The 14199-nt window shown below is 52.4% G+C and overlaps 1 protein-coding gene across 1 annotated transcript; it reads right to left on the bottom strand.

Moving 5' to 3' along the window:
- Nucleotides 1–9053: 9053 nt before the first annotated feature.
- LOC121086598 (heat shock transcription factor, X-linked-like) lies at nucleotides 9054–10519 on the bottom strand. Its single transcript, XM_040590511.1, has 2 exons — nucleotides 10124–10519; nucleotides 9054–9479 (listed from the first exon to the last, which is right to left on the bottom strand). The coding sequence occupies exons 1-2, from the start codon at nucleotides 10517–10519 to the stop codon at nucleotides 9054–9056; spliced, it is 822 nt and encodes a 273-aa protein (XP_040446445.1).
- Between the last annotated feature and the right edge of the window lie 3680 nt (nucleotides 10520–14199).

Genomic DNA, 14199 nt, shown 5'->3' with positions numbered 1-14199 from the left:
CCTCTGGAGCCTGGGGACACCCCTCGTGGCCACCACAAACCAATACTAGTGCGATCCAAGCTGCCGTGGAGCCATGAACGCAATCCCATGAATCGGTCTTCTCAAGAAAACCATCCATCCTTCTCCCTCCTGCACTGCCATCCCATGGTTGACAGTCTGCTCGTTCAAAGAAACACTCTCCATTTCCCCCTGCCCTTTGAGTTACTGAGTCGGAAGAGATACATTCCTCCCTCAGACATGGCCTTTTCTGCCCACATAGCTATGGATCTTGGATCTACAAATCTGAAGCAGTTTCCAGCATCACCTAATCTGTTCCTCATTAAATTCTTTATCATTTGACTATTAGCTTTTCTTTCTCTGCACAGAAATAAACCAGAACACAGAAAAGACACTAAACATGCTCAAGATGCTAAAGAAGCCCTGTACGATCCATTTTAGAGAAATATGAAGTCAGAAACATGTTGGGGTTGCACTCCCACTTATAAAAGCAGGAAATTGGAACATTTGCTTTTGTTGAAGGATTCCACCACCCAAAAAAACTCCAGCCCACCTTCTAAATGATACACTAGCAGCATCTATGGTGGCCATGGATGACTACTTCACTTACTAAGTACTCAGCCCTAGGATGCCACTGCATAATACCAACAAGCAGAGGAAACAGCAGCCTGTTAGTGAGACATTCACACTTGCAGCAGTCCACAACAAATGTCAAAAGAAAAAGAATTAAAGAATATTCATGCCAAGGTCTTTGTAAAAAAAGGGTCCCTCAGGACCAACAGGCACACATCAGGCCTTGTGGTAAGAGGACAGGGTCCCGAGATAGCCCAGTTCAGCCAGGGCAGCACTGGCCAGACTGTGCCAGCATCCCAATATCTTTGTGGTACTGTCTGCCCTGGATTTGGGCTGTGTGGGATTTTCCCGTTTCACCGAAGCCGTGGCGCTGGGAGCCAGCCCCCTCAGCGCTCCAGCCAGGGAGGACTCAGCCCATGTGCTGTCGCCCCGCCACAAGCAGCAGCACCCCGATGTCACCACAGCCTGAAGAGGCACGGCCAGCAGGGTGGCTCCTGCTTTGCTTCAGATGACCACTCGAGGGCAGGCTGAGGCCTCCTCCAGCCTTCAGTTTTCTAAAGATGCTGAAATCAGCAGGGAAATTGGATAATTTCATTAAAGATGAATCATGCCAAACTAGCCAGCTGCTTTGTTAAGACTACCATAACTCTGGGAGAAAAAAAAGTGTTGAGCTAGCCTCTTTCAAATACCACATCCCAGCTTGCAACGTAGATATTTTATAGTAATTTTCAGCAAGTCCTTGCCTGGTGTTATTTGTATGAGCATGAATTTGGAAGGGCCCAGAAGCCCCAGGATCTGCCACCTCCATCTTCACAACAGAGCCTTGTGTTGCCAGCCCTGCCAGGGCTGCGGTCCCTGCACGCTGCAAGACAGCACGCAGCCACATTGGGCAGCAAAGCTACGGCACAGCATCAGACCCACCCAGAATTCAGGTGGGTCATTCTTGCATGAAATTACAGCTAACCTTTGACTTCAAGCCCAATTCAGAAAGCCCTGAACTTCTCGCTAGAGTGAGTGGGTCTAAGTTTAGCAACTAAACTGAATGTTTACTGCTTCTGTATTGCAAAGTGCAGTTCTCACGTGTCCTGTTAATATTTAAACTGCTGAGCACACCATTCTTTATACATACTTTTGCAGTTTTAAGAATATGACAACTGAGGGACAGCATGCTAAGCTTCAGAAAGCCACGATGAGGCTGTTTTCCTGGAAAAGCTGTGGTTCTCAACGAGACCAGTGGTGGGAAGAAGTATTTGCCATCTACAGAGGAAGCACCAAGAGATGTGGAGTTGGTTAAGGCAATGCGCACAAGCTGAGATGGAACCAGTGGCCTCACCCAGGTCTCCCAGTTGCTAGCAGCACTCTCAGAACAAGGTCATCCTGTCTCCATGACCACCATGATCCCAGCATGGGTCTTCCACAGCTGTTTTGTGTCCCATCCCAACACAGTGTCGAGATGGAGGCAGTGGCCTTGAGCAACCAACCCTGCAGTGCTTTGGCATATGTCAAGCCTACCAGCTGGGGTGGGACAGCCATCCTGTTATTGCCCCTTTGCATCTGGAGAGCACAGCAGGGATTTAGGCTGCCTAAGCAGACAGCTACAAGGAGCCAAAAATTGCAGGTGAAGATCAATGTAGTCCAGAGATTTGCTGTCCGTACTTCCCTCATTGCTGCGGTGGAAGGAGGCAGCTGCAGACAGTTTAGGCACTGCAGAGGGGACCAGGTCCACCAAGGAGCTCAGCTGATGGCAGCGACATAGTCCCATTGCTTCCACGGGGAGGTGCTGCTTTACGTCAGCTGAAGGTGTAGCTTGCTGCCACTTCAGTGATTTTCTCTCTTACTAATGACTTTGTCCTCCCATGTGTGCCAAACCTGTTTATTTATAGCCCACGATTTTTTTCACCCACCTGCCTTTGTGCTTATTATCCTTTCTTACAGAGTTAAGAAAAAGATAGGAGAAAAAAATCTTTCCCTCAAGTAAATCTCTCACTGACCTAATTCAAGCAAATTCAGAGAGCTTTGGTCCTGTGTGAGTGAGAGGGGTAAGGGGAGGGGAGCAGACTCTGCTGCTATCAGAGTGGATCTTTACTGCTGCGTAACAACTAGGCAATGAAGCAAAAGCCATGGGAGTTTAAAGACAAAGCTCAGCCAAAGGTCATCTGGCTGTCCTAAGTGCTTGTTATCAGAGCCCTGAAAAGAGGGAGGAAGGTGCCATGAGCTGATTATAGCAACAACAGGAAGAGGCTGACAGGGCTGGGGGTGCCTGTCACCCTCCTCTGCACTCAGCATACAGGGGCTCTTTGCTGTTGTAAAGCAAAGAGCTGGCAGAGCCTGGGCTCTGATGCTGCTTGGGCCACTAGGAGAAAATTTGCATGTCTCAGATCTGAAGCATGTTCTACGCAGAGAGCCAGAAAGCGCCCCGTTAATTGCAATACCTTATTTTATTTGCTGCCTTGCCTTTGCAGGTGATTTGTACTACTTTCGCTGCTCATTCCTATAGCTGAAATGGTGAGGGAAGGGGTGACAAGGGGACAGGGACATACCCTGGAGTGGCAGAGGCATACAATGGTACTCCCTGTGTGAAACTATACAATTCTTCAGCCATCGATGAGAGGTGAAAGGAAGGGAGCTCATATATGCCTACAGTTTCTAGAACTGGCCTAAAGGAGGAGAAAGAGTCAGGAGTGAGAAATCCTGGCAAGCTGGATCCAACCAGAATCCCATCAGCAGCTCCCTGGGCATCTATGAAGTTGTCTCTGACCACTTATGTTGGTTCTGCCATCTTAAGCCACTGTAAGATCTTTGAATCTGTTACACGAATGTAGGTCAAACCTACCTTTAAAATATCTCCCAGTACAGGTGGCCCCAGCTCTGTTGATCTTGCTGACGGAGGGCAGGCAGCTGCTTTCAATTCCAGAACTTTCCCTGCTGTTGCATGCAGGGGTGAGCAGAGTTCAGACTTCACTGAACTCACAATTGCATCAACCCAGAACCCAAAAAGCACAGAGACTGGTACTAGGAAATTCCTAGCTGTGTTCACTGGAGTGAAGCTGAGGCCTTTTGGATGTGGAGGTCACCACTTGTGGGGCATGTGCCCAGCATCTGCACCCGGCAGGGGCATTGCCACACAGACCCTGGCGCTGGGGCAGACCTGGTCAGAGCGGGTAATGCTGCTCAGTACAGCACCACCCACTTCATAAACCAGAAAGGTATTATCAGCCTGAACAGTGCTAGAGCAGCGTGCTTTGAGTTCATCTCTCTCCATTAGGCTGCTTTCCAATCAGCAATGATCACTGAGCTGGAGCACATTTGGCCGTAACTTTTAATCCTATAATCTTGTCAAAAATCTTTGTCCCAAAATATCCAAAGTCCAGAACCTCCCTCTGCAGATCAGAGAGGGGTATCAGTCTGCCCCTGTTAAAGGGTATGGAGTTTCCACGCCAAGTATTACAGGGGAAGAGCCAAAAGGTTCCACACTCATTCATGCCAAGAACAGGGTGGACAGGAGGATGTTGACCTTTCTAGACGAACTCCAGTCAACGGCACTGAGTTTGGTCAGCAAGGGCAAGCACACAACCATCTAATCCTTCTAAAGCTCAACGGTCCCAGTGGCCTTGCACCTCCTGAAGACCTGTGGTGTACAAGGCACGGACTTTGAAAGGATTACGAAGCGAAGATATTTATTGTTAGTTACAGCTTTTATAAGTGCATACTCTGTACATGTGCTGCTAAAAGCATTACTATTGGTCACACTCTACCGTCCATACGCCCAGCCACTGTTCACTATAGGCTACTCTCTGCTGTTCACACTGTTTCCTTATCTTCTAGAGGTGAGATCATCCGGTTTTCTTCTCATACTCCCTCAAAGTTATTTACCTCTTTGCTGCAGGATCACAGCTGCACATCGTCAAAGCAAGGCCACAGTTGCACATATCAATGTCAAAACAACCCACTGTCTTAGTTCCCTATGAAGAACCAGGGTGGCCACCTGCTCTCCTTTCCACACCAGTCCTGCATGCTGAGGAGAGGAATGGCACAGGACCAGGACAGACGACAGAACAAAACCAAGTGTCGGTTGCATTTGCTGCTTTTACATGCTGAAGAGAAGGTTGCATCTGTCTGCAAAAAGTCAGAGCAGCCCTTGTCCCAACCAGCTTTAAGTCTGTGGCATCCGCCTAACCATCTCCCCTGCAGCTTCCTTCTCTCTGAACAGCTGGTAGAGTCACTAAAGCCAAACCCTTCTGCAGTGAATTTAACTGGGTGAGGGGACAGTGGTCCTTTGTATTTCCAAGCCAGTTTGAGGCAGACAGAACCAGAGAGGTGGTGTAGCCCACTGCCAACCACCCAAGCCAGTTGCTTCCTTGCACAGATAATTTCCCCTTCCGACATCTCATCCTCAGAGAGAGAAAGAGGCACCTGGCTGCTCTTCCGTGCAGTACCAACAGCTCAGCCTTTGTTGGACCTCCTGGTGCTACCATGACACTGGTGCATGCTTGTGCCGGGACCTCAGTCTTGGTAAGACCACTAAAGGACAAGTGGGAATATTAAAGCCACAGAACTATTTTCCACTATCCTAAACTAAACTAAACTGTGTTTTCCACTGTCCAAACAAGACAAGCAACTAGGAAAAGTTTCTTGTTCATCTTATTATCAACTTTATTTGGCTCCATTTATTACTAACTCCATAGACTCTGTTTCTTGCCAACTCTATTAGATAACCAACTCACAGCCTTATTTATTATGCTGGTGAATGCAAACCACCGCAAGGCATGGCCCGTCCTTCGCGGCATGTGTGCCAGGCCAGCTCTCACCAAGCAGTGAACCCCCTGCTCAGCGGAAAGCTTGGGCAGCACAAAGCAGCCTCTGGTTTAGATGCTTCAGTTAAACCCTCTTTGCTAAACTGGACCTTGGTAAATGCTCTTGTCAGAGATTCTTCCTCCAGTCACTGGGTAATGGGTTGCCTCCTCCTGCGGAAAGCTCTATGGTTCGGCCGTGCCCGCTGCGGAGTCCCAGGACTTGTGAGCTCCTGGTAGCCTGGCCTTGGGAGAATGCCTCTGCAGAGGAATGACAGGACCTCCCAGACACAGACGGCATGCGGAAGATGCAACACCAGGGCATGCACTATGCAACCCTCATACTGGCTTTTACTCTCTAGCGCTGAAAAACCAGGCTGGTCTCTGCTGAGAAATGATTGGTTCTGCTAGTGGTGGATCAGTTGCTTCTGAACAGTGTTTGGGTGCTGGAGCAGGAACTGACCCAACACTGTGCTGTGCAAAGAGGACAGGACAGCTGCAAAAACGTTATTGCTACAAAGGTTTATTGCCAGCTCTGCAAATTTCTGTGTACTAAAAACGATATTCAACACCATCGACTGGCTCCTGACTCTCTGCCCATCCAGAAAATACCATACTAGAGTCTGACGGCATGACCTGCATCTACAGTCCTGAGGTGGCAGGTGCAGGTGGGGCAGTGGGGGACTGGAGGGCTTTGTCTGCAGAGTGGCGCTGGGGACTCTGGCAGAGCTGAGAGTGGTGGTGGGGAGGAGGGGGCCACAGGGCTGAAGTTCTTGCTTCCCGCTGCTCCCGCTGGCTCTGGAAGTGCGGGAGCAGCTGCCGGTGGAGGTGGACGGGTGGCACCGAGGCTGGGAGGTGCTTCAGCCCATCGCTTGGTGGACGCTGGCATGTCCCCTGTAGGCTGGCCACCTGGTCTTCTGCAGGGCTGCTCCTCATCCATCTCCAGGGCTTTCCGCTTGAGGCCAGCCCTCCTCCGGCACTTTTCCAGCAGGTGGGGATGCCCTCTGTTAAAGAGGGGGTTATAGTAGTAGAGGACCTAGAAGAAGCAAAGGAGAAGAGTCAGTTGCTGCCATCCCAAGCCTGGAAAAGCCCAAGCTACGAGAACCCAGACTCTGAATTGCACAAGACAAACATGGGTATTGGAAGGGACTCTCAGGGACGGCTGAAACCTCAAGCTGAGGCCGAAAGGTTACGTGAAACGTTCTGTTCAGTCACCGCCACCCCTGGCAGCAAGAGCAGCGTAGGCTTTTCAAAAGCATAAGAAGTGCTTTCAAAAGCCAAATACCATGACTGTTCAGCAACTCCAGGGTGGGCATGAGCAGGGAGGTAACACTGGGGTCCTTAAGTGTATCCTCTTGGCATTCGGCAGGAAGGTTTCACATTTGGTGCAGCAAGACACGTAGCAAAGACATTCAGAGCAATGAGGTTACACGGAGCCTGTCTTTCCGTGTAACGGGTTCAAACTAAGCAGGTATAACCAAACTGCATTTTATCCACGTTTCTACTAGTCAGAAAGACTAACTCAAACCTTCCTGAAAACGCCCCGAGGAGGAAACTAAAACCGGACCGCTCGCTGCCCTCCCCGCCCCCTCTATTGCGAGGCCTTATGCGATGCGAAGGTCTGTCCCTCCCCCCAAGACCCCTGTGAGCGTTAGAGGATGTGCGGAGCGATGGCTCTACCTTGCTGTGAGCAGAAGCTGCTGCTTCTTCTGCCAGGAACTCAGGCAGGGAGGCAGATCTTTCGCCATCCCCTTGCATTTTGACGAATCCATGGTAGTTCATCTGGCGAAGGAAGCTCTTCATGCTCTGCCTGGTGTAAACCTGCAGAGGTCCTCCCCCGCCCAGCACCTCCTCTTTGAAGAGCTTCTCGTTGATGGCCACGTATTTTCCTCCCTTGCTCCACCAAATGGACCGAAACTGGTCACTTTCCACAATCGTCCAAAGCTTCTGTGGAAAGCGGAGCGACAGGAGCCCACTGCCTTGGCCCACGCTCTTGCTGGAAGCAGGAGGGACTTGTTTGGTGTCATGTCCGTCACCCCCCGCTTGGACGTGCCGCTCCTCCCCTACCACTTGCATGGCAGCGTCCCGGGGGGCACTTTCCCCCTGTCCTGGAGGGCCAGCACAAGTCATGTCTGCCCACTGCCCCAGCTCCTCTGGAGCAGGCAGGGATGGTGTTACTTGAGCAGACACCTCCCGCTCCATTGCTTTTGTGCCAAGCTTGCCTCGGTGGCCACCACCGTGGAGAGCCAGGCCTCGGTCCTGCCAGTCAGCAAGCAAAGGCCAACTGGCACTGGCTGGCTGTGGGTCCCAGCAGATATTCTGGCACGGCATTGTGATGCCCGTGCTGCATAGTGGTGACATCACAATGCGACGTCACGGTGACGTTTGAAAACGGTGGCCTGGCAGAAAGGAGCAGCCGGAGGAGCAGTTGCTGAAGAGCAACTTCTCTTGCTGCTTTTCACTGGCAGAGCCGCCGCTGGCGGGACTGCAGGGCCCCGAAGGCAACGAAGCTGTTGAAGGGCGGTGGGCAATGAGGGGACCGTGCCGTGTCCAGCTGCATCCAGGGGGGTCTGCAGCGAGGAGCGGGGACGGCGGCGGCGTTGGGCACCCCAGTGCTCTGTTCAGGCACTTTTTCAGCTGGCCGCCTCTGACATGTGCAGAAACGTCCTCATACTGCTTGTTGTCATTTCACTGGGATGGTGTCTGTTAAGGAAACACGATGCAAGGTGTTTAATCTGTGCAGTGGTGTAAACACAAAGAACAGCTGCAAGTATGGAGGAGGAGGCGTCCACTAGATAAAGGAGAAGGCAGTCCAAAGCACGGAGCAAGTGTCCGACAAAGAGGAGGAGGGACATTCATCCCATCCTCGGCTTTTTCAAGTGGTATTAAAATACTGAAGAAAACCACAGTAAGAAAACCTTTTCCTAGAAAGAATAGAATCATTTAGGTTGGAAAAGGCCCTTAAGATCAAGTGCAACCATTAAGCTAACACTGCCAAGCCCACCCTGCAGGGACAGTCGTGTCTCTGACCGCCACAGCTACAGGTCTTTTCAATCCCTCCAGGGATGGTGACTCAACCACTTCCCTGAGCAGCCTCTTCCAATGCCTGACAACCCTTTCAGTGAAAAGAAATGTCCTAATGCCCTCTTCCAAGCCTGCACTGTGCAAGTGTCCAGAGAAACCAAGACCACCAGCGGTCATGTGCAGGGAAAGAAGGCACCTTCTGGCTGGGGAGCTCTTGATTTGTGAGGAGTTGTGCAAACTTCTGATTTCAGTGTGGTTTGATTCAAAACCTTTTTCTTTTTAAGATATTATTACTTTAAACAAGTATGTAGTCCCCAAAAATTCTTGATGGCATCCCCCTTTCGCTCAGATGTTGCCATTAGGAAGAACACCCTCAGTGCATGCATCATGCAAACACCATCTATCTTTTTACTCAGTAAGGCCAAGAATCTAGAGCTTAACTGTTAATGGAAGATGATTAAACGGCTTGTGGGCTCGCTTCTGCTTAGGTGAAATAAAAACTCAGGTCTGGGCTTCCACTGTGCAAACAGGACAGGACAACTGGAAAAGCTTTATTGTTCAATCAGTTTCTCATCAGCTCTTCTAAGCTCGCTACAGACTCCTCTAAGCTGCACTCCTTAGCAACAACCATCGGACACTCATGACGGGCTGCTGACTCTTTCTGTCTCTTTAGATTGTGCCGCGCTGGGGTCCGATGGCGTCTGCAGTCCTGAGGTGGCAGGTGCAGGTGGGGCAGTGGGGGAGTGGAGGGCTTTGTCTGCAGAGTGGCGCTGGGGACTCTGGCAGAGCTGAGAGTGGTGGTGGGGAGGAGGGGGCCACAGGGCTGAAGTTCTTGCTGCCCGCTGCTCCCGCTGGCTCTGGAAGTGCGGGAGCAGCTGCCGGTGGAGGTGGACGGGTGGCACCGAGGCTGGGAGGTGCTTCAGCCCATCGCTTGGTGGACGCTGGCATGTCCCCTGCAGGCTGGCCACCTGGTCTTCTGCAGGGCTGCCCCTCATCCATCTCCAGGGCTTTCCGCTTGAGGCCAGCCCTCCTCCGGCACTTTTCCAGCAGGTGGGGATGCCCTCTGTTAAAGAGGGGGTTATAGTAGTAGAGGACCTAGAAGAAGCAAAGGAGAAGAGTCAGTTGCCGCCATCCCAAGCCTGGAAAAGCCCAAGCTACGAGAACCCAGACTCTGAATTGCACAAGACAAACATGGATATTGGAAGGGACTCTTGGGGACGGCTGAAACCTCAAGCTGAGGCCGAAAGGTTACGTGAAACGTTCTGTTCAGTCACCGCCACTCCTGGCAGCAAGAGCAGCGTAGGCTTTTCAAAAGCATAAGAAGTGCTTTCAAAAGCCAAATACCATGACTGTTCAGCAACTCCAGGGTGGGCATGAGCAGGGAGGTAACACTGGGGTCCTTAAGTGTATCCTCTTGGCATTCGGCAGGAAGGTTTCACATTTGGTGCAGCAAGACACGTAGCAAAGACATTCAGAGCAATGAGGTTACACGGAGCCTGTCTTTCCGTGTAACGGGTTCAAACTAAGCAGGTATAACCAAACTGCTATTTTATCCACGTTTCTACTAGTCAGAAAGACTAACTCAAACCTTCCTGAAAACGCCCCGAGGAGGAAACTAAAACCGGACCGCTCGCTGCCCTCCCCGCCCCCTCTATTGCGAGGCCTTATGCGATGCGAAGGTCTGTCCCTCCCCCAAGACCCCTGTGAGTGTTAGAGGATGTGCGGAGCGATGGCTCTACCTTGCTGTGAGCAGAAGCTGCTGCTTCTTCTGCCAGGAACTCAGGCAGGGAGGCAGATCTTTCGCCATCCCCTTGCATTTTGACGAATCCATGGTAGTTCATCTGGCGAAGGAAGCTCTTCATGCTCTGCCTGGTGTAAACCTGCAGAGGTCCTCCCCCGCCCAGCACCTCCTCTTTGAAGAGCTTCTCGTTGATGGCCACGTATTTTCCTCCCTTGCTCCACCAAATGGACCGAAACTGGTCACTTTCCACAATCGTCCAAAGCTTCTGTGGAAAGCGGAGCGACAGGAGCCCACTGCCTTGGCCCACGCTCTTGCTGGAAGCAGGAGGGACTTGTTTGGTGTCATGTCCGTCACCCCCCGCTTGGACGTGCCGCTCCTCCCCTACCACTTGCATGGCAGCGTCCCGGGGGGCACTTTCCCCCTGTCCTGGAGGGCCAGCACAAGTCATGTCTGCCCACTGCCCCAGCTCCTCTGGAGCAGGCAGGGATGGTGTTACTTGAGCAGACACCTCCCGCTCCATTGCTTTTGTGCCAAGCTTGCCTCGGTGGCCACCACCGTGGAGAGCCAGGCCTCGGTCCTGCCAGTCAGCAAGCAAAGGCCAACTGGCACTGGCTGGCTGTGGGTCCCAGCAGATATTCCGGCACGGCATTGTGATGCCCGTGCTGCATAGTGGTGACATCACAATGCGACGTCACGGTGACGTTTGAAAACGGTGGCCTGGCAGAAAGGAGCAGCCGGAGGAGCAGTTGCTGAAGAGCAACTTCTCTTGCTGCTTTTCACTGGCAGAGCCGCCGCTGGCGGGACTGCAGGGCCCCGAAGGCAACGAAGCTGTTGAAGGGCGGTGGGCAATGAGGGGACCGTGCCGTGTCCAGCTGCATCCAGGGGGGTCTGCAGCGAGGAGCGGGGACGGCGGCGGCGTTGGGCACCCCAGTGCTCTGTTCAGGCACTTTTTCAGCTGGCCGCCTCTGACATGTGCAGAAACGTCCTCATACTGCTTGTTGTCATTTCACTGGGATGGTGTCTGTTAAGGAAACACGATGCAAGGTGTTTAATCTGTGCAGTGGTGTAAACACAAAGAACAGCTGCAAGTATGGAGGAGGAGGCGTCCACTAGATAAAGGAGAAGGCAGTCCAAAGCACGGAGCAAGTGTCCGACAAAGAGGAGGAGGGACATTCATCCCATCCTCGGCTTTTTCAAGTGGTATTAAAATACTGAAGAAAACCACAGTAAGAAAACCTTTTCCTAGAAAGAATAGAATCATTTAGGTTGGAAAAGGCCCTTAAGATCAAGTGCAACCATTAAGCTAACACTGCCAAGCCCACCCTGCAGGGACAGTCGTGTCTCTGACCGCCACAGCTACAGGTCTTTTCAATCCCTCCAGGGATGGTGACTCAACCACTTCCCTGAGCAGCCTCTTCCAATGCCTGACAACCCTTTCAGTGAAAAGAAATGTCCTAATGCCCTCTTCCAAGCCTGCACCTGTGCAAGTGTCCAGAGAAACCAAGACCACCAGCGGTCATGTGCAGGGAAAGAAGGCACCTTCTGGCTGGGGAGCTCTTGATTTGTGAGGAGTTGTGCAAACTTCTGATTTCAGTGTGGTTTGATTCAAAACCTTTTTCTTTTTAAGATATTATTACTTTAAACAAGTATGTAGTCCCCAAAAATTCTTGATGGCATCCCCCTTTCGCTCAGATGTTGCCATTAGGAAGAACACCCTCAGTGCATGCATCATGCAAACACCATCTATCTTTTTACTCAGTAAGGCCAAGAATCTAGAGCTTAACTGTTAATGGAAGATGATTAAACGGCTTGTGGGCTCGCTTCTGCTTAGGTGAAATAAAAACTCAGGTCTGGGCTTCCACTGTGCAAACAGGACAGGACAACTGGAAAAGCTTTATTGTTCAATCAGTTTCTCATCAGCTCTTCTAAGCTCGCTACAGACTCCTCTAAGCTGCACTCCTTAGCAACAACCATCGGACACTCATGACGGGCTGCTGACTCTTTCTGTCTCTTTAGATTGTGCCGCGCTGGGGTCCGATGGCGTCTGCAGTCCTGAGGTGGCAGGTGCAGGTGGGGCAGTGGGGGACTGGAGGGCTTTGTCTGCAGAGTGGCGCTGGGGACTCTGGCAGAGCTGAGAGTGGTGGTGGGGAGGAGGGGGCCACAGGGCTGAAGTTCTTGCTGCCCGCTGCTCCCGCTGGCTCTGGAAGTGCGGGAGCAGCTGCCGGTGGAGGTGGACGGGTGGCACCGAGGCTGGGAGGTGCTTCAGCCCATCGCTTGGTGGACGCTGGCATGTCCCCTGCAGGCTGGCCACCTGGTCTTCTGCAGGGCTGCTCCTCATCCATCTCCAGGGCTTTCCGCTTGAGGCCAGCCCTCCTCCGGCACTTTTCCAGCAGGTGGGGATGCCCTCTGTTAAAGAGGGGGTTATAGTAGTAGAGGACCTAGAAGAAGCAAAGGAGAAGAGTCAGTTGCTGCCATCCCAAGCCTGGAAAAGCCCAAGCTACGAGAACCCAGACTCTGAATTGCACAAGACAAACATGGGTATTGGAAGGGACTCTCAGGGACGGCTGAAACCTCAAGCTGAGGCCGAAAGGTTACGTGAAACGTTCTGTTCAGTCACCGCCACCCCTGGCAGCAAGAGCAGCGTAGGCTTTTCAAAAGCATAAGAAGTGCTTTCAAAAGCCAAATACCATGACTGTTCAGCAACTCCAGGGTGGGCATGAGCAGGGAGGTAACACTGGGGTCCTTAAGTGTATCCTCTTGGCATTCGGCAGGAAGGTTTCACATTTGGTGCAGCAAGACACGTAGCAAAGACATTCAGAGCAATGAGGTTACACGGAGCCTGTCTTTCCGTGTAACGGGTTCAAACTAAGCAGGTATAACCAAACTGCATTTTATCCACGTTTCTACTAGTCAGAAAGACTAACTCAAACCTTCCTGAAAACGCCCCGAGGAGGAAACTAAAACCGGACCGCTCGCTGCCCTCCCCGCCCCCTCTATTGCGAGGCCTTATGCGATGCGAAGGTCTGTCCCTCCCCCAAGACCCCTGTGAGCGTTAGAGGATGTGCGGAGCGATGGCTCTACCTTGCTGTGAGCAGAAGCTGCTGCTTCTTCTGCCAGGAACTCAGGCAGGGAGGCAGATCTTTCGCCATCCCCTTGCATTTTGACGAATCCATGGTAGTTCATCTGGCGAAGGAAGCTCTTCATGCTCTGCCTGGTGTAAACCTGCAGAGGTCCTCCCCCGCCCAGCACCTCCTCTTTGAAGAGCTTCTCGTTGATGGCCACGTATTTTCCTCCCTTGCTCCACCAAATGGACCGAAACTGGTCACTTTCCACAATCGTCCAAAGCTTCTGTGGAAAGCGGAGCGACAGGAGCCCACTGCCTTGGCCCACGCTCTTGCTGGAAGCAGGAGGGACTTGTTTGGTGTCATGTCCGTCACCCCCCGCTTGGACGTGCCGCTCCTCCCCTACCACTTGCATGGCAGCGTCCCGGGGGGCACTTTCCCCCTGTCCTGGAGGGCCAGCACAAGTCATGTCTGCCCACTGCCCCAGCTCCTCTGGAGCAGGCAGGGATGGTGTTACTTGAGCAGACACCTCCCGCTCCATTGCTTTTGTGCCAAGCTTGCCTCGGTGGCCACCACCGTGGAGAGCCAGGCCTCGGTCCTGCCAGTCAGCAAGCAAAGGCCAACTGGCACTGGCTGGCTGTGGGTCCCAGCAGATATTCCTGGCACGGCATTGTGATGCCCGTGCTGCATAGTGGTGACATCACAATGCGACGTCACGGTGACGTTTGAAAACGGTGGCCTGGCAGAAAGGAGCAGCCGGAGGAGCAGTTGCTGAAGAGCAACTTCTCTTGCTGCTTTTCACTGGCAGAGCCGCCGCTGGCGGGACTGCAGGGCCCCGAAGGCAACGAAGCTGTTGAAGGGCGGTGGGCAATGAGGGGACCGTGCCGTGTCCAGCTGCATCCAGGGGGGTCTGCAGCGAGGAGCGGGGACGGCGGCGGCGTTGGGCACCCCAGTGCTCTGTTCAGGCACTTTTTCAGCTGGCCGCCTCTGACATGTGCAGAAACGTCCTCAT

This window comes from Falco naumanni, chromosome 4 (assembly GCF_017639655.2).
Source record: "Falco naumanni isolate bFalNau1 chromosome 4, bFalNau1.pat, whole genome shotgun sequence".
Lineage (NCBI taxonomy): Eukaryota > Metazoa > Chordata > Aves > Falconiformes > Falconidae > Falco > Falco naumanni.
This window is presented reverse-complemented; position numbering and strand designations above follow the sequence as displayed.